Source organism: Megalops cyprinoides, chromosome 16, assembly GCF_013368585.1.
Source record: "Megalops cyprinoides isolate fMegCyp1 chromosome 16, fMegCyp1.pri, whole genome shotgun sequence".
NCBI lineage: Eukaryota > Metazoa > Chordata > Actinopteri > Elopiformes > Megalopidae > Megalops > Megalops cyprinoides.
In genome coordinates, this window is record NC_050598.1 from 25,812,471 (window position 1) to 25,831,551 (window position 19,081).

At 46.7% G+C, this 19,081-nt stretch overlaps 2 protein-coding genes across 2 annotated transcripts in view; one reads left to right on the forward strand and one right to left on the reverse strand.

Moving 5' to 3' along the window:
* The first annotated feature begins 167 nt into the window (after positions 1–167).
* Positions 168–4,151, forward strand: LOC118791479 (membrane magnesium transporter 1-like). Its single transcript, XM_036548848.1, has 4 exons — positions 168–306; positions 2,498–2,550; positions 2,744–2,847; positions 3,127–4,151. Exons 1-4 carry the CDS (start codon positions 228–230, stop codon positions 3,287–3,289), a joined length of 399 nt encoding a protein of 132 aa, XP_036404741.1. The 5' UTR covers positions 168–227; the 3' UTR covers positions 3,290–4,151.
* A 1,270-nt stretch (positions 4,152–5,421) lies between these two features.
* The window catches only part of LOC118791376 (integrator complex subunit 6), a 21,851-nt gene continuing 8,191 nt past the window's right edge, over positions 5,422–19,081 (reverse strand). The window contains exons 5-18 of the mRNA XM_036548722.1: positions 18,898–19,081; positions 17,668–17,796; positions 17,280–17,443; positions 14,662–14,814; positions 12,325–12,457; positions 11,961–12,055; positions 11,359–11,469; positions 10,772–10,987; positions 9,853–9,979; positions 9,376–9,518; positions 8,962–9,190; positions 8,137–8,526; positions 7,589–7,682; positions 5,422–6,901 (exon numbers count right to left, since the gene is read on the reverse strand). Coding sequence (XP_036404615.1) covers positions 6,799–6,901; positions 7,589–7,682; positions 8,137–8,526; positions 8,962–9,190; positions 9,376–9,518; positions 9,853–9,979; positions 10,772–10,987; positions 11,359–11,469; positions 11,961–12,055; positions 12,325–12,457; positions 14,662–14,814; positions 17,280–17,443; positions 17,668–17,796; positions 18,898–19,081 — 2,271 coding nt within the window. The 3' untranslated portion in view covers positions 5,422–6,798. The remainder of the gene's footprint in view (positions 6,902–7,588; positions 7,683–8,136; positions 8,527–8,961; positions 9,191–9,375; positions 9,519–9,852; positions 9,980–10,771; positions 10,988–11,358; positions 11,470–11,960; positions 12,056–12,324; positions 12,458–14,661; positions 14,815–17,279; positions 17,444–17,667; positions 17,797–18,897) is intronic.

Here is a 19,081-nt window from a genome sequence, read left to right on the forward strand (position 1 = left end):
TGTTAACGCTAATAGTGTGTGTCATATATTGGTATTGTGATCCATGTAAAACCCTTCTGGGAACCCGTACATTATATGCGCTGGTATGTATGTTTGGATTGTAACGGGTTAACGTAATCAAAGTGCGCCGGTCATTATGATTCACTACAGTGACGACATTCTGTCGCGCCAGTGTAACGAGCTAAGCTTTTCGCACCGGAGCGGACTTGCTAGCCGCTTGGTTGAAGATGGCTTCTTCCATTTGGAAGGGTTTAGTAGGCATCGGTCTCTTTGCCTTGGCCCATGCAGCTTTCTCAGCGGCACAGCGTAAGTATAATAAGAGGTTAAGAAAATGTACGCGTGACCTACGAACTGTGTTTACTGTAACGTTAGCTAGCTAGCTAGCTAGCAAGCTAGCAGTGACCATCCATTCAGCGGCACTGCGGCCTGTCCTATATTGTACCTCATTGACTCAGATAGCTAAAGAAATGATTTGGTTAAATAATACGTCGCGTAATGTTGGCTGGCAAGTTAAAATGAGTGCTTTATGTTTGTCTCCGTGCAGATTGTTGGCTTGCTGTATGCAGGAGCAGCTTAATGTTTTGACGAGCGGCGTGGATATAGGGAATCCCTTCCCACAATGGTTTGGCAGCATTAACCAAGTAGCTTGCATTTGCCGCTGCTAGTCTTGCGGCATCAGTACCATTTGCTGCAGTTTCTTCGTTGTCATTGTAATGTCATTTATGTAGAGTGTCCTTGTCGTTGACAGTTCTCGTCAGTAAACTAAGACGTGTAGCTTGCTAAATGCTCTGACATTGCTAATTGGTTTGTTAGCTAGATCATGTTTGTTATAGGATAGAATTACCAGTTATTGGTGAAAATATTTACACGAAATGTGATGGGGAAACACGAACAATGGCAGTGTTGTGATGAAACGCAAATATGACGCAATTAATCGTAATTCTAATTAGAAGTCATCATATGGATAGGGCTAATCCCCAAATAAATGATGACTCGTGACTGATGACTTGGTTTATGAATGACATGGTGATAGGATTATTTTCGTCCCATTTACCCACTTATGTGGGAGATAAAAGCAGATTCATTTGGGACCCCTCACCTTATTTTCTTACAATCAGTGCTGTTTTGCGTATGCTGCGAATTCAAAATCTGGATCATTTTACCGTCTTTCCTTTCAGTTAGTGGCAAAAAAACACCAAGCCTTAGCTTTGTAGATTAGAACTTGTCTTCCTTCCTCTGAGGTTTATGGTGGAGACTGGTATTGGCTGAGGCACTGTTGACAGTTAGGAGATTAAAACGCATGCCAAGCAGCTGCACTTGCTATGCCCTGCAGTGGGTTTGTGACCCAAAATGCGAACGGATATGCTATCATTAGTTTTAAGCCAGAAATCACCTTTCAGTTTCTCTAAAGGACATGTATGGTCAGCTAAAGCAGGGGTTGGCAATTTCATATGTTCATTTGCTAACTGAAAGTAAGGGTGGAGCTTAGAGGATTGAAACTGGTCATCCCAAGTCTCTGTAAAAATGAAAGAGCTGCTGAAACAATGGTGTGACATGACAGATGCCTGCTGCTAAATAAATAAAGCATGTAATAAGCTAAACCGTTAAGAACTTGTAGCAGTTTGGCCTTCAAGAAACCATTTTAAAGAAATCACGATCAGGCATAGTTTAGTGCTAATGGAAAAGCTTAAGTGCTTTACATTTTGCAGTGTGTTGCCTGCTTGCTCCGAGTCTGTTATTAAAACTCCTCATGTTTTTTTGTCATCTATTTAATACATTTCAGTTTACTTGGAGGATGATGAAAACATTTCTGAAAAATATAGCAGACCAAGCGAATCGAGTTGACTGCTGCTCTTACCAACATGCAATGATAATGTGAAGTACTGAACATACAGATTGGTTGGGAAAACCACAGTGGAAATTGTTTTGCAGCTATATAGCTATTTGCAAATATGTTATGCAAATGTGAGTTGTAGTACTATTATGATCTTCTTTATAGCATTTGAATAGTCTGTGTCTGATAAGGTCAACTATTTAAATCAGCCAGGTCACAGGCTCAGTCTGCAAACAGATTTGCATTTCCTTTCAACCTGGAGAGTAAAATATTTATAGTTATTTTATACAAGGTTCTTAAAAAATGGGGTTAAAATCACAGTCGTAGCTGTTTTGCATTCTGATGGTTGAAAAAGTGAGTATCAGTTATTAATACTGGCCAGTGTTTGTCAGGTCAGGGATGGAAACGGAACTCCCAGAGCACAGCAGTTGGCGCCATTCCAGGTTATACTAGAAGTAGGCAAGTGTACAGACTGGAATTCGCATGTACTCTAATTCAGTACATTTAGTACTCTGATTTGCTTCTAGTAAAACCTGTATTGGTTGAAAGTACTATGCACTGGCAGTGCTATTTCCATCTGTCTTTGATGAAGGAACAGTTCACTGACAGAAGACTTCTTCAGCCTAAAGCACAGTTTATAACTTGACTCTTTCCTTTTTTCAGATCGATCTTACATGCGACTCACAGAGAAAGAGAATGAAACGCTACCGATTGACGTGAGTACCTTTATTTTTCCTGTGATAACCACATTTGTTGTTTTAAAGTGGCCAGCGCAGTTCAACAGCTTGGAAGCTGGGCCATTCCAAGTGTTTTTCTCTCAGTTCCGTAAAGAAAACGCACTGTAAACTGACAACACATGGAGAAATTATTTTGCTTTAAGAGCTGTGTTCTCTTGTTGTGCTTTTGCAGATAGTGCTACAGACTTTGCTAGCATTCGTAGTGACCTGTTATGGCATAGTCCACATCGCAGGCGAGTTCAAAGACATGGACGCCTCTTCAGAGCTCAAGAACAAGTAAGCTTCTGTGCACCATCTTGTCCTCTCCATCTGGATATGGTGGTCGTCTGTGTCCAATCATGTTTAAACTATTAGCACAAATGGAAGTCTGAATACATGCTTTAGTATCTCACATCTCATTTATTATTGCTACACTTCAAGAAAACTGTTTCCAGGCACTAAATATCTCACACTCCTATACCCACATATCTTAACTACCATGCCACATTGTCGACAACCCCTGACAGTCATCCCTGACACAGTAATCCCTGACTTCCTGCTGTTGTCTTTTCCCAGGACATTTGACACATTGAGGAATCGTCCTTCCTTCTACCTGTTCAACCACCGGGGCAGGGTGCTCTTCCGCTCCCCTGACGAGGAGCCCTTGTCTGGGCCCAGCCCACAGGCCCTGCCCCCCAACCCCCTCCGGTTACGCAAGCTGGAACCCTCACGCTACTGAGACTGGCCCCCCGGGGTGTTTTTCCCTCCCCACTTTTCTCCCTTTTTATGTAAACAGATACTGTCATTGGTTGGAAGGGCAGAAAAAAAAACTTGTGAGAAGAAAACATCTCCTTCCATTTCTGGTCCTGAATTTTTTTTCTGTATTCATGTATATGCCATATTCATTTAGCATCCACCTCCATCACAGCGGTAACAACAGTTGTTAGGTCTTTGGACGGTGCCAACTTTGTTGCTTTTAAAAGTGGTTCACTTGTAAATAAATGTGATTTACTGGGAATCCTTAGGATCGCAGTTAACCGCCCAGTCTTCATTCAAACAGCATTTATTAGCATCCAGTAAGGGACTGCATGCATCTACAGGCTGACCACAAAACTAGGGCTATCCTTCAAAAACATCCAGAGTTTTCCTTACAGTCATCATTTAATCTGTGCTATTGTTAATTTTTTTCTGGAAAAAGTAAACATGGGAAAGTGACAGGGGCACGCCATATCTAACCAGTAATAAAGGTTGATGCTGGACATGAAAAATTTCCCAAAGTCTAACACATGACAACATTGCCCTTAAACTGTTAAGTCCAACCAAATACCTTTCCTAGGTTTTCCAGCTACCTCTTAGGCCTCTGAATATTTCAGTCTGTGCAGCAGTTGATGACTGAACTGTCCATTTCTGCTGTGTTTGAACTAAGGAACCCATTTTTTTTGTTTTCAGAGCTGGTATTTATGAAGCAATTTCCTGGAATGAAATGGAGCTGTTGTGCTCACATGCGCTTCTGTTCTGGTAATTGAAATAGCATGAAAAGTGAACCACTGAAGGAGACGAGGAACTTGGTAACGGAAATGTGACAATGCTAATTATGCTGTGAATACAAAGATGCTGAGCCTCTGCTATCGTTTCTTTTGGGAGAGATTTTTTTTTCTTGTGTAAAATGTAACAGATTTGTAACTAAATAAATTATGTTTTTGAGATTTTATTTTTTGACTTAAAAATAATCCTTCCTGTGTTTCCAAGTGTTTGTAAACCACATCCTTAAAATGTGATCATAATCTAGAGATTTCTTTCCTTTTAGGTCCATGCACTATTTCCTGAGCAGTTCATTGCGCTCACAAAATAAAAACCAGTGTACCACTTGTCTAAAGATACAAGATGAAGCAACTGAGGTCGTACATGTTCAAGGGTATCAGCAACACCCAAATCCTACAATCCCATCATCAGAGCTTCTCTTTTAGACTCCCTCTTCTGGAGTACTGTTAGTAATGGAGTACAGCATAGTAATGCTAAAATAGTACGACCAGTATAGGAATGTTTTTAGTCCATCAGAGTAGTTAAGGTTATCACTGGTAGTCTTATTACTACTAGTACTATTTGACGGTTGCTAGTATTTCAACAGTACTAGTAAATCTTGCTCTGGAAGTTGTTCTTCTTATGCTGGAAGTCTGTCTGGATGCATGTAATGTAACTCCGTCAGGATTAGTTAGAGGATTAACATTACTCCATTAGTCATGCTGTTAAGACTGCGGTGCCAGAGGTCTGGTTCAGAGCTGGAGCCCTGATGGGTGAGGACAGTGAGGCCTCATGAGCTCTAAAACAGGGAGTGCTATTATGGACTAACAAAGACTAGCTGATGTGAAGGAACTGTTATGCTGAAGGGAGTGCTGTGATTTGATCGGTTTATGCCACTCTGACTCGACATGCACGCGCCCTCACCTTCCGATCCCTGCTGACTATGGTTGGGATCAAACGCAGCTCTCCTTGCCAGCCCATGTGTCTGCAGCTTCTGCAGACCTGTAACCCAGAACGGGTTACACGCCTCATCTGACGCACCTGTAAGTCGTTAACCCGTATCACAAGGAATGTGTTGCTATTCATGGCTTCCCATTATTGTGGACCGAAAATGAAAAATAAATCATCTTGCAGCTGAATTGTAATTTTGGGTCACCGTGTAAATACCTTGGAGGCACGGCAGTAGAGGACTAGGGATAGCAGACAAACGTGTACCATCAAGCTTTGTTCAATTTTTGTTTATTTAAAAAAAAATCATAAAATGCTCCATTTTATATATAACAGTTTTACAAAATGTTCTTTATACAACTTTTTTTTTCTTTTAAAATATTTGCATTTTTATGCTCTGGTAAGAATACTGTCCAAAAATAATCTCTATTTTTCCATGTATGAACATTAAAAAGTAGTATACAGCTTTCGTTTTAAAAATAAACCAAAGAAAGAGGAGACGGCTAGTTTGTGTCTGTGGTGTTGTGATGCAGCGTGAGAGTTCTCAGTCGTCCAATCGGGAACAGGTGATCAATGGAAGGGGTGCACAGATTTTGAATGACCCCGCTTTGAGCTAATTTGGGGGGTGTGGGTGGTACTTCAAGCTGCAGGAGTGACACAGAGACACAGACAAGGGGGTTGGACCCTAGCAGCTAGCAGTGTCTCAGCAGACAGAATGGCTGTACATATCCTTGAACAATGTCTAACCTCCGACACATGGGGAGGAAACAAAAACAACGCCTATAAAATGGTGTGTGACACTATTGCTTTTATGCACGTCTGGAGAATTGTACAGAAGAGGGGTGGTTGAGGGCAACGTCTTGTCACGCTTATTGTCCAGCAGTTCAGACATGACCTCACATTTAACTCCCGTAGGAAACAGAACGGTTGTCAATAAAAACACAGAACGAAAACCCCCCCCGGAAACAACCGCGTTGAAGAGTTGAGGTAGATAAGATTCCTCGCGTGTGCCACAGGCCTACTGTCAGTGTGTGTCTATGATCGTCCTCCTATCTACCAACAGACTGACCTCTTTTCCTCTATAACCTTAACAGAAGGGGAGGCCAAGCTGAGCTCTACAGAGCCTGTGCACTTTAACAGGTCCTATTCCTCTGAACTGTGTGGACCAAGCCGCCCAAGCTCAGATACCTCTGGTCTTGAGTACAGTCGAGCCTATGCAGGTACCTCTTAGGTGCTTAACATCTCTAACGCTGTCTCCCTCCTTGCTCGAAATCACTGACCTATTCGCCAGAAGCAGATCGATGCACCCTCCCCGGCTCGCAGATGTGCCCTGAAGACATCGCCGCCTTGCATACCGAACCCTTGCTGTCCTCCTGGAGGGTGCCAGCTTCTGTGGGGAGGGCCTGCTTCAGAGGGAGTGTGCACAGACATTGGGAAGGCGGGTGGTCAGGAACTCGGGGCTTGTCTACACGAGAAAGGTCGCCGCTCATAAATGCACCCCGACGTCCCCGTGAACCTCCCTCCGACACCCCCGTGAGCTTCCCTCCTGCCGAATCGGCCCTCCCCTGTGAGAGCTGGGAGGGGAATCTGAGCGCCCGGGCTGCAGCCGGCCTCCGCGCGGAGCTGCTGGGAACAGGGCCACCTGTCTAACCCTCTCCCCCACCTCCCTCCCTCTCCCTCTCCCTCTCCGTCCCCCTGCTCCTGTTTTCCTGCGCCGGCTCTTCCGGCCTCCCTCCCGCCGGCACAGCCCCGGGTCTCTCCCTCAGCGCTGCTCCTGCACTATCTGCCGTGCACGTTGTTGAGGCGGGCGGGCAGCAGCTGCTTCTCCTCCATCTCCTCCAGGGCCATCTCCAGCTGCTGGATCAGAACCCGCTTCTTAAACCTGAGACGCACAGAGGGGGAGAGGGGGAGAGGGGGAGCGAGAGATGAGAGGGAGGTGGCGTAGTGTGTGCACTAGGCTTCTGTCTGCACTGCAGGTAAAGAAAGGGTTTCTGACTGCTGTGCTGTTCGGGCACATGGATCCAATGCCATAAGGGCACTTCAGCTTACAGCTACAGTGCAGTTAGTGCACTTCAGCTTACAGCTACAGTGCAGTTAGTGCACTTCGGCCTATGGCTACAGTGCAGTGAGGTTGCTGGGCTTATCACTGCAGGGGTTTACTGTATAAGGGATGTGCTGAATCCTGGTCTGCATACCTATATAATTAACTGCTCTGACAATAACCCATCACTTACAGACAAAGTCCAGAGCACAATGATGCAGACACTGTAAGTTGCCCTGGATACATAAGAAACAACAGAAAATCAGTTGAAAGAACGTGAGATGTGGCTGATTTTGAAGACATCTACAAGATAGAATTTATCTTTTCTATAAACATGCTGTGGCACAGTGGTATTAAAATGTAGTTCATACCCAGCCATGAATAATGTCCTTTTCTGGTCCCTTCCATTATTATACTCCTATTCACACTGAAAATCACTCGCTTTCGGCATGATCACACAGTGATTGGTTCTGTGTTCCCATTGTACCGCACGGTGTGGGTCTGGACGCAGCCGGGCAGCCTTCCTACCTGGCAGCCTCTTTGATGGCGTGATGGATGATGTACTTCTGCACTTCCACTGGACCCTTCGCTTCTTCCAATAGCCGGAATATTGCCGCGTAATCTGGGGACAGGCACGAGGAGGAGATTCAAAAGGCCAGCCAAGCAGGGGGCCACCAGTTAGGGGAGAGGACAGCCACATGACATCATAGAGAACTGAGAGAAATGCTTTTTTTTTTTGCTTCTTTTTGCATGTATGCACCAGTCTGCTAACGTTGTGCTGCTGTTGCACGGGTACTCTACTGCACCGTTATGCCATAGCACGTTCCAGCTTATTTCTGTTCAAGCTGAGAAATGAATATCCTCATTCAAGAACAATCTAACACTTTATTTTACAATCTGACTGGATGAGATTTTATTACTCTAAATAATCTAATTATAAAACAGTTTGCAGTTATTTTGTAGATCTCTCTCAAGGGCCCAACAGATGAACATTGTATTCATACTAGTACATGGGTTTCCAGCCAGTGATTTTTCACTCCTAAGTCTAGACAAGCTACTTCTCCTCAGATACTCACTGCGGCCAGGCTTTCGAACCTCCTTGATGACCCGTGTCCGCAGTTCTGCGTTGCTGCCCTCCAGAGGGAGCATGATGACTGTCCCAGGCACAGCCAAGTCTCCCCCTGTCTCGTCCAGCACCCCCTGCTGGCCGGGAGGACTCAGCTCCTCACAGTTTCCCGGGCGGTCTGAAGGCCTCACGTCGAGGCCGTCCTCTCCGAGTCTGTCCTCCAGCCCCATCCTGTCCTCCGTGCCTTCGCCTCCCCCCATTCCAGCCCTGTCCTCCATGCAGAGACCCACAGGGGATCCCCCAACCCCATCCACCCCCCCGGGCCAGCCATCGGCCGACTCCCCACCCTGTGTCCGTTCCCCGTTGCTCTCCGTCCCCAGCATGTTGTTCCCCTCCATTCCTGAGGGAGGCGCCACCAAAAACACACAAAAGAAAGAAGAGATCATTCAGCACGTTGTCCGACAACTGAAAAAATCAACAAAAGTACAAACAAATCCAGTCGGTTTGTTAGAATTACTTTCAGGTACTGAGAGTGTGTGGACATTTGGTTATTTTTACTATACGTCTTTCTGTCCTGCAACTGAGGAAAACAGGACATGCTTATGTTTCCTTTGTATTACATTAAATACTGGCCATACGTTAAGGTGCCGTTAGAGATGATTCACGCAATGATGCAGTACTTTGTGCACATTAGTTAACATATTTAGCCTCATTATCAGGCAGCCGTTGCCTCCCTGCTCAGACTCCACCATCTGCCTCTGCAGAGAAAGCACCCCAGAGACCGAGCCCTCTTCCCTGAGTGTTACTGCAGGCCCTGGTGCTCTGTCAGCCCTACCTTTGTGCAGAGGGATGGGCTTGATGAGGCCGTGTTGGCCCTGGGGCCCCGCAGGGCCCTTCCCCACAACGTGGTTGGTGATGATCGGTGGCGTCTGCGGCCGCCGCAGCAGCGGGGACATGCTCCTCCTCCTCTTTAGCGTGGCCCCCGAGTTAGGGTCCCCCGCGCCCCCTCTTTTCTTATTCTGGGGGCCTGTGACGAATTCATCCGCTTCATCGATCATCATTCCCTGAGCATGAGAAGAGGGTAAGTGGAGAGAGAGAGAGAGAGACAGATAATTAACAAATATGCTTTCAATTCTTTCAATAATTCACAGTCTCTCACTGTATCTTAATGGTTTAGTGGACTGGTCTTCTTCTTTTTAATCTCTTGGGTGAAGAACGCTGAGTATGTGTGAACGGTGCGTGCGGGTACCTTCTTGTCCTGCTTGAAGGGGTTCCCGAACGTGTGCAGGCGTTTGGGCTGGTCCGGGTCGATCTCCCGCAGGGGCGACGGCATCATTTTCAGGTACTCCTGGTAGTTCCCCATCTGGGCCACAGGGATGCTGTGCAGGTAGTCTGTGAAACAGAGGCCTCTGTGTTAGAGAGAAACTCAGACCCAGATCTGGACAAACTAAAGGCAGGACCCAGTTCATCACTGACTCCATTTAGCACCCCATTTATTTTTTACACCTCAAAATTGTGCTGGCAAAAATAATAACCAATAAATATGAACCCTCGCCAAGAAACAAGACTATTTCAAGCAGGCTGCATTCCTACCAGCTCTGGCGTTAATCGCCCATGTAACGGTTCAGGCTACTGTCACCAATGTGCGAAGGCATTGGGGGCTGTGGTTTGGTTTTCAGCATCAACATAAGACCCAGAGATATGTTGTCTGTCTGTGAGTGGTTACCTTCGTCCTGCCCACGAATGAGCTTCTGTGTCGTGCGCAGAAGGTTGGAGCGCATACGGGTCAGCTGATCCAGAAGGTTCCGCCGCGGAATGTCGTAGGCATTCCTATAGGCCTGGGGCTTCAAGTCCTGAGTGAAAGGGAGAGAGAGAGATCAGAAAATCTGATCCAGCTCTGAAAGACCTACCCATAATCCACAGGGCTCCAGCTCCAAATCAGACTCATATTTTACAGACCTTTTCAGCTATGTAAGATTTTCAAGGATTAGTTTTATAGCCACAGTATTGAAATATTCAGGCAGGTGAGCGGCTCAAAGCATTAAATGCATTTAACGGTCTGTTCAGTTTCACTCTTATTGCTGCTGAGCGCTTCAAATCAATGATTAGAGTGAGCAACCCAAAAGTGGGAGTTTGCCAAATCAAACTGTCAATAGCAGTAATCTCCATCAATAATGTTAGCTAATCTCAGGCTCACAGACTGGCTTCTGATATAGCGCAGGTTCAGCTGCAAGAGGGATCAGCGCATTTAAAAAGAGTTGGTTGTCTTTTCCTGAAAGCCACAGGAACTGAAAGATACTGATGTCTAGGGGGTCATCATTCTTAAACTTGCTCGGTTGGAGAAGAGTGTTAAGCAATTCAAACTTTGCTTAGCGTTACCCACTTAACACGACCAATGTGAGCATAATGAAACTGGTAGACATGAGGCTGCATGACATCAGGCTAGTGAGTTAGAGACAAAGATGGAAAGCAGGAATTTACCTTTGGCAATATCGACTTTTCAATAACAGCGGAATACTTGACTTTTATTACATCTTACAGGAAAATACCTTGAGGACCGTCAGCGTTAGAGCGTAATCCCCCATGTTCTTCCGCTGAAAAGGGCCCTTTAGGTTGTTTTCCCCCGGTGGCGGCACGTGCGGTACCTTATTGAGCAGCGCGATCTGGAATCCGGCGAACTCTTTGAAGTTGATGTCGGCGAGGCGGAGCGGCGTCTCCCCGGCGATACCCTGCAGCAGCTGTTTGAAGTCGCGGCGGTGGGCCAGCGACAGGGCGCTCGAGTGGTTCTTCACCTTGATGCCCGTCTCCTGGGGGGGCTTCTTCCCCACCGACACGATCAGCCGGTCCGATTCCATCTTCGCCTGGAGACAGGGAGGCGTGTTATGCGAGCTGCGGATCGTATTTTTTTTGAAGTTGGCGTCTGAGTGGTTTACACTTCACCGCTCACGGTGTGTATACTGATGACTTCAGTGCCACTTAACGGCTGTAACAGAGGCCTGTGGAGTCTGCCAGCTTTCATTCCAGCATGGCGCTCAAGCACCTGATTCAGCTAATCGCTGCCTTAATTGAATCAATTAGCTGGCTTCTGCTGTTTGGGGAGGGTTAGCGCAGTGGTTTAAAGACAGGTTTGCAAAAGCTTCTAATAGTGATAGGCCACCATGCCCATGAGCGGGCAGTGGGAACGCCATTCTAAAGCCCAGGTCTTTGCGCAGAGAGAGAGAGGAGACAGCACCTGTTGGCTAAGCTTCTTCAGGTAGGAGATGACGCTGTAGCTGAGGCCACAGTCCATGTTGTCAGAAATGAGATTGGGCGCTCCCATCATCCTCAGGGCCTTCTTCAGAGGCTGCGTGGAAGCACAGAAACAGGCATATGTAGGAAACATGTCAACACACTGTGTGTGTGTCAGCACTTACCATATGTGGACAGAGAGACACAGAACATTCACAAAAAACACCGGCAAACGCAAAGCTGGTGTGCAGGTGCCGGCAGACACACATGCAGGTACATAGACCCCACAGCACATGCTGGACCTTTTTCAACACCAAAACTTTGTCAAGTAAAACCTTCCGGTAGATGTAAAATATAAATGTTATAATGTGGTCTGTATATAAAGATATTACTCATTCACTGCAAACGGACCGCCTCAGTATAGTTATTACCTCCTTTGGTTTGATGAAAGGTCTGAACATTCATGTGTCATAAGTGCCCCAACATTATATTCAGTCTATAACTTCTACAATAAATCATTATTTTTATTTTCTTATTGTTTAGTTTATATCGCAGTCGCTCAGTTTTACAGCACATCTCTTCAGTGATGCAGGGCTGCAGACTTACCAGGAGGAAGTAGGGAGGCATCGTCTTCAGGTAGATCTCAAAGGCCTGCCGCCACTTGAGGTTTGGCTTCAACTTGTGCACTTTAAACAGGTCGTCTGCAGAGAGACAGAACGCAAGGTGAGAATGCAGCAAGCACCATGGCCAAGCGAGTTACTGCGTTGGTTCCTGATCGAAAAGATTAGCTGGGGGTGATAATTAAGGTCATCGGACAAACAGGGTCTGTACTGATCCAGTCCACCTTGGTGACCTTGATTTCTTTTATAAGAGTATCCTTCAGCTCTCCCCTAACCACACAACTACCTTTTAAGCAGCATATATGCAAAGGAAATGAGCAAATTCAAATGACATCAAAGGGTTCACGTACCTAGGAGCGGCAGCAGGACCGGGTAGTTGTAAGGCATGACAAACAGGTTAACGCAGGTGAGAGTGGTGCTGGCCTTCAGGTAGCCGAAGGGCTGGCCCAGGTCACTGTGCTTCCCACTGCTGTTCACAAACACCTGGGAGACGGGGGAAATATCCGACTATAGCATGTGTCCCGTCAGACTATGGCAGGCTGAGGCAAAGGGACTTCAGGCGCTCGTGTGGGACCACGTAGCTCGGCACCATCCCTTTGAGAACCTCTCAGTGAATGCACAGGATCACAGCTGGAACTTTCCCGATGGACTTCCTTGCAAGAGCACAAGTAGGCCTACAGCTTAACTCTGATGACTTTGTGCCGACCACAGGCTGTCAGCACACTGAGGCTAGTTCATTGGATGGCGGCTGACTAAATTAAGATGACTAGTTTTCCACTGTGCCTAAAACCAGGAAGCTGCACGTTCAAATCCCTGGTGAGGCCTTGCAGGACAAAACAGAACATGAATAATATAACATAATTACAAGCGGCATCCGAATAATATATGCTTTGGTAAATTAATAATTCATTATAAGAAGAGTATTTGACATTAGGTCACTGGGGTGTCATTAGTCAAGTCAAATTAGATGATTGGACTGTCGTAAGAGCATGAGGCAATGAAATGACAGAAATGGGCTATTCAGTCAATCATAGCCCATCATTTGCCTGTAATGGGTCTTACACCTGCACGTGGTCTTAAAGGTCCTTTAGATCTCTCGCAACCCGTAACATATTCTAGGACCTAGAATTTAGTTAGAACTTAGTTCTAGTTACTTAGTTTTGGCTACTCATGTCTTTTACTAAAAAATTCCTGTAGTATTTTAGTCAATTCCAGGTTTAATTATTTTGTTGTTGAAGTCTTTATGAAGATCATTTGTATGCACACAGAGGAAAAAAGCAGAGGCCCCAGCACAGATCCTTAGGGGACTTAGGGGATGATATCCTTCCTATGACATACTGTTCAGATGTGATCCCTCTTAATATTGACTTCTGTATTCTATGCTGAAGCTGGTTTCCCAAGGGGAGAAAACCCTTCTAATTCCTATAGATTTAATTCTAATAACCAGTCTCTTCATTGGTACTGCATCAAAGGCATTCAATAAATCCGAATGTAATAAACATAAGATTGATTTGAGTCAAAAATCTCAGCAGCTTCATCTAAAAAAAATCCATGAGATGTGTTTAGCATAGCCTCTATTAGCAAACTACTGGCAAATGATTATCTATAATGGAGCTTTTCTCCAAGAGTAAATCCTCATATAACTTACCCACAACTAAAGATTCTTGTATTGTACACAAAATTCACATTAAACAAACTGGCCTATAATACCCCAAATCAGTGATTCCCTTTTTATATACTGGTACTACACTTGGGGCCTTGTTTTCACCCTTCTGGGATTTCGCCAGTTTTTATGCACTAAATGAAGACTTAATAGTTTACATAATCACCTCACCACGTTCTTTATGAACGCTTGGACATATTCCAGCAGGGCCTGCCACGTTTTTGTCCTTTTTCCCCCAATACTTCACCATCCATTTTTTCAATCTCTTTGTAATACTTCCTGAGTAGCGGGCCTATAGCCTCATTGCTGGTGAGGATCTCTGTGAAGTAAGCGGGTGTTATCAGCAATGTCTTTTCTGCTATAAAGCAGACCTCCTCCCTAAATTTAATGTCCTAGACATCCTCTCTCGCTTCCCTCCTTTCGCTGCAGTATCTAAAAAAGGGTTCAGGACTTTTCGTATCCTGGGAAATTTGCTTTTCAAACTACCATTTGGTTACTCATTTCATTTTGAATCCAGAGGCGGGTATTAACATAGGCTAGCTTATCACTCTGTCTCTCTTGTGTGTTATGTGGTTACTTCCTCCTTCTTAAACTCTGTCATAAATATTTACTAAATCACTGTGGAGACTGTTAACAGTTGGTGGTTGAACGTCTGTATGCTATACGTTCAGGACATTTTTCAGAACAAGGTTCTTCCAGTCTGTACTGCTTAATTTATCTCTCATCTCTCTAAAATGTATGTCACTGTGTCCTTGCTTGATTAGCATTAGATCCCTGGGAGGCCATACAGGTCACTGACAGGCTGAGTCACTGTAATGTCGTTCGTTAACTGACATTACATCTCTGGGTGTCATTACCTTTTGCTGTCCTCAGTATGAATCTTGAGGACAGTGAAAGAATCTGGACGTGGTGTCAAGCCATATGTAAAAAATTAAGGAAGAACAGTTGTCCTTGTTTTGTGTCAGGCGAGATCCTGTGACGTGCGGCAGAGAGGGTGTGAGAGGGGACGGCCGCGGCCTCCTACCTGCCAGCACATGTGTGGGGACTTCCTCTCCAGGATGTACTGCGTGAGCGGGGAGGGCTCCAGCTCGTACTTATCAAAGGGCAGCTTGTCAATCACCATGGGCTCACAGTCCACACAGGAGAAGCGTACCACTGGGTGTGCTGAGCGTGGGGGCTGGGAGAGAGACAGAGGGAGGGAGAGAGAGAGACAGAGAGAGAAAGAGGGAGAGAGAGAGAGAGAGAGAGAAAGAGGGAGAGGGAGAGAGGGAGAGAAGAAAAGAAAGAGGGAGAAGAGAAAGAGAGAGCAATGAAAAGTATGAAGGAGAGAAAAGGGGAGGGAAGAAAGGAGAGAGGGAGAGAAGGAGAGAGATAGGGAGACAGAGAAGGAAGGAGAGGGGGAGGGAGAGTGACAGTAAATAATGTGCCACTTGTTTCAGGACGGGCATCGCTGCCGCCAATTTGTGCGATGACACACACAGTGTAAGCAGCATGTTCCTCTTGCTGTGCTGCAGAAACAATCCCCAGCAGGGCAGTGCATGAGCACAGTCTGGGTGAATTACAGCAGGTACGCAGCCCACCTCACAAATTCCCAGCCAAAAATACACAATACCTTTCCGGCTCAGTGAACCACACCTTCACTTGCATTTATGACTGGCTGGGAAATTAAGGCAGGCAGGTGACAACAATGCACCTCCCTACTGTCAGGACACAGGCCAGTCATACCTATTTAAGGTTAGTGTACGAAATGACTTCACCCTGACCTTGACTCCTGACAGAGTAGCAAGAAAAGACAGTGCTGAAAAAACAAAAAACATCCTACCAGGCATCAAAAACCACTGTGACCATTACGTCAGAAAGTGCACTACAGAAAATTCCTTTATCCTCTAATAAGAAATGCAGGGTTAGTTAACTAGCAAAATAAACTTTTTTTTAGCAAAATAAACTTTTTGATGTATAGTCTGTATAGAATAATGTTCTGCAAGTTAAAAAAAACAACTTCTTGTGAACCATGTAGAGCAAGCTGCACTTTCAGACTCAACCACAACACCTAATTTGATAACGACTCTCTCTCTCTTCCCTGCTTTGCTATCTGAAAGCCGCCAAACAAATGTTTGGACTCTCTTGGAAGAATCAGCCGATGCAAGCGGCACTGTTAAGCTAGCGCTTCTTCTTGGATATCATGATGGTGACATTTTCGAGGAAGACAGCTTGTGTTTAGGAATGCTCTAAACCTGCACCGCTGGGGAATAGGCTTGGATCTGACGAGAGTAAACTTGCGTGTTACTGCTGGAGCTCCCTCTGTAACAGGCAGAGAGAGAGGCACTGGCTTTCTGTCCGGCAGCGATAAAACCGCTCTCTGATTATTTGTCACTGCATCATTCACCAGGCCTTTTAGCAGGGAAAACTGACTGGGGACTTGTAACAAATGAGGGGCGCTGTTCTGAGAGCAGTTAACTGCATTCGCTCAAACTCCAGCAAGCCGCACTGGCTTCTCAAGGTGATTCTGCAGGATGTGTCTTCCGAATACAGTGACCTCTAGCAGCACGACCGTGTCCGCTGGCTGTAACAGGGATGTGCCTTGGAGAGGTTTTACACCCTCTGGAAAGAAACGATGGGATTTCTTCCAGATCAAAAGGCAAGGTTAGCGAGTTTCTGACGTTCAAGAGAGATGTCCCCGCTGTGGCACTGGTAGCCAGGAACCGAGTCCCCTTAGTATGGAGTTTATGGGTAGATTTGTGGATATGCAAGATGACATGCCGCTGTTCTGCCATTCAGTGGAGAAACACGTGGGGAAGGAAGGAAAGAGGGAAGGAGCGTGAACACGTCACACCGTCAGTCGAACCGAGCGACAGTGCTGGAGAGTCGTCCCCTCCGCTGGTGGGCGGCGAGCCGAAGCGGAGAGCGCGGGGGCGGAAACAGCGGCGTTGCTGCGATCGCCCCGGGCCCTCCGAAGGCCACCAGCGGGGGGAGAGACGTCTGAGGCTCTCCACCGGGTTTGTGGAGGTGTCTCCACTGCGAATCGCACGGCACAGAGAATAGCAAAGGAGGGGGGTGGGGCGTGCTGCAGTGCCAAAGAGCCCAGTGGGAAATGCAGGGGAATATGCAGCCAGTGACACGTTTTGAACAACAGAAAGGACATTATAAGAGAAATTATGCATGTATACACACCTGCCAAGACCAGGGGAACTAATCACTGCTTAAATAGACTTGTGTCTCCTCAGTTGCTCAGTAAAAAGGGCTCTGAAAGGAGACCAGTAGCTTAATTCTGAGCTTCTGAGTGCTTTTTGTCACAAAAGATTTTTGTGTACAAAATCCTGAGATTTGTCAACGTTTTTTTTTAACGTCATTCATTTCATGTAAACCTTCTACTGGTGGATGTTTTAACATGGCTAGTGTCCACCAACAATTATTTCCATGCACAAGTTTCATTTTATTTCATAAAAATACAAATGTGTTGGCGGCAGTAATGGGATTTGATGGTCCAGGTCAGTCCAGGCTGTATTTCACTCTCCTGGCCAGAGCAGACACGGAATACTTTCCAAACACTACCTTCAGAGTTTTCCCCCAATTTCAGAAATCAAGGATCAGAGACAGAAAAGGGATCGATCTTCGATCTGGAAGCCAGGGGTAAAAACCTACCAGAGTGGGAGAGTTCTGGTCTGGCCAGAAGGATTCTGGGATGGGCCAGTGTCCCACAGGCACCCCCGTCTTGGGGTTCGGTCGCACGTAGATGAGCTTGTGGCAGCTGTGCCAAGGCTGCGGGCTGAAGGAGGACACGGGCCGAGCCGGGTCAACCGGACCGTCTGCAGAACCAAAACACAAAACACCGAGTGGATCGATAGGCCTGGAGCAGAGCAGCGGCTAGCAGAGACTCATCTTTCATTCACAAAGCCAGAAGTCCCTCAAGCCAACAGCTGACTCCAGCAAAAAACATACAGTAAACAGGCTGAGAGAAACATGCACGAGTTACGCCATCAGCGCTGTGCTGAAAGCATGCGGTTACTGGGCACGCCCAGTTGGTGCATACCTTCGCCTAGCACAGGAGGGTCCGGCCCCGTTTTCTCAAAGTTTATGACGACGCCGCTCAGAACCTTCTGGACCAGAGACTCCAGACACTGGTTGAGCATCCTCTGGGTCCGCACACAGTAGGACCGGCCTGGCGGGAGCGAGAGAGGGAGGGGAGACAGGTGTTGAGGGATAACTGCGGATACAGAGCGCGTACGTGACCAGTATCGAGAGGCACAGACAAAACTACTGCGTATTTAGAGAGGGGTGTTGCCAGGACAAAATGTGTAGCAGACGCTCTCTGTGATCCTACACGTGAAGGGTTTGGGTCCTGATGTATCTGATCAAAAGCAGTTCTGATCAAAAGTATTTCCAACTCTTTCAAACTTTAATTTTTAAACTTCATTTTCTTCATGGAAGTAGAGGTCGATGTCTAGTCGATTAAGAGAGGCGGGGTCAGACTTCAGAATCAAAGACTGAAAACAGTTCACTGTAAAAACAGGCAGTGCTTTCTCTCCTGCTGGCCACATCAGAGTGCAGCTACAGGCCCATGACTCACCCACGGGATGAGCTCATGTTGAGCAACGAGGTTACGGGCTGTGGTTATGGCCAGAAGTTATGAGCAAGGGTTTAAAGGCTGAGGATGTGAACTGAGGTAACAGACTGGGTTTAGGGGCTGAGGTCATGGGCTATGGTCGGGGACCGTGGTTACTGCCTGGGTGTGAACTTGGTTTATGGACCATGATTAATGAACTGGGGTTTTGATTTGGGGTTATTACCTCACATTACATTACATTATTGTCATTTAGCAGATGCTCTGATCCAGAGCGAGTTTACATGTTGTCCATTTTTACAGCTGGATACTGACTGAGGCAGTTCTGGGTTAAGTACCTTGCCCAAGGGTACAGCAACAGTGCCGCAGGGAGAAACTGAACCAGCAACCTTTTGGTTACAAGCCCTGCTCCTTACCACTATGCTACGCTGCCACCCGTTTTGGACCAAGCTCGGGGGGGTGTCAGTTGGGGATATGTGCTGAGTTCGGGGTCGGGGTTATGGACCAGGGATATCAGCTGGGGTTAAAACACAGGGGGGTGTCAGTTGGGGATATGTGCTGAGTTCGGGGTCAGGGTTATGGGCTACGGGTATCTGCCGTGGTTATGAGCCTGAGCGACCGCATGTGGTGGGGATAGGGCCGCTTCGAGCTGGAGAACAGAAGAGGACAGTTTCCTCCCGGCCGCGGCCCGCGCCGTACCTCCGGTGACCTCACACATCTGGGTGATGGCCGACTCATCGGTGGGCACGCTGCCCAGCTGCTCGCTGTCCGGGGCAGCGGCGCCCGGGAGACGCAGCACCAGGGCGAAGAGGCGCTGGTCCCAGCGGAAGGGCTCCTTCGTCAGCTCGCTGCCGGGCAGCGGGGAGTTCAGGGGCAGGTGCAG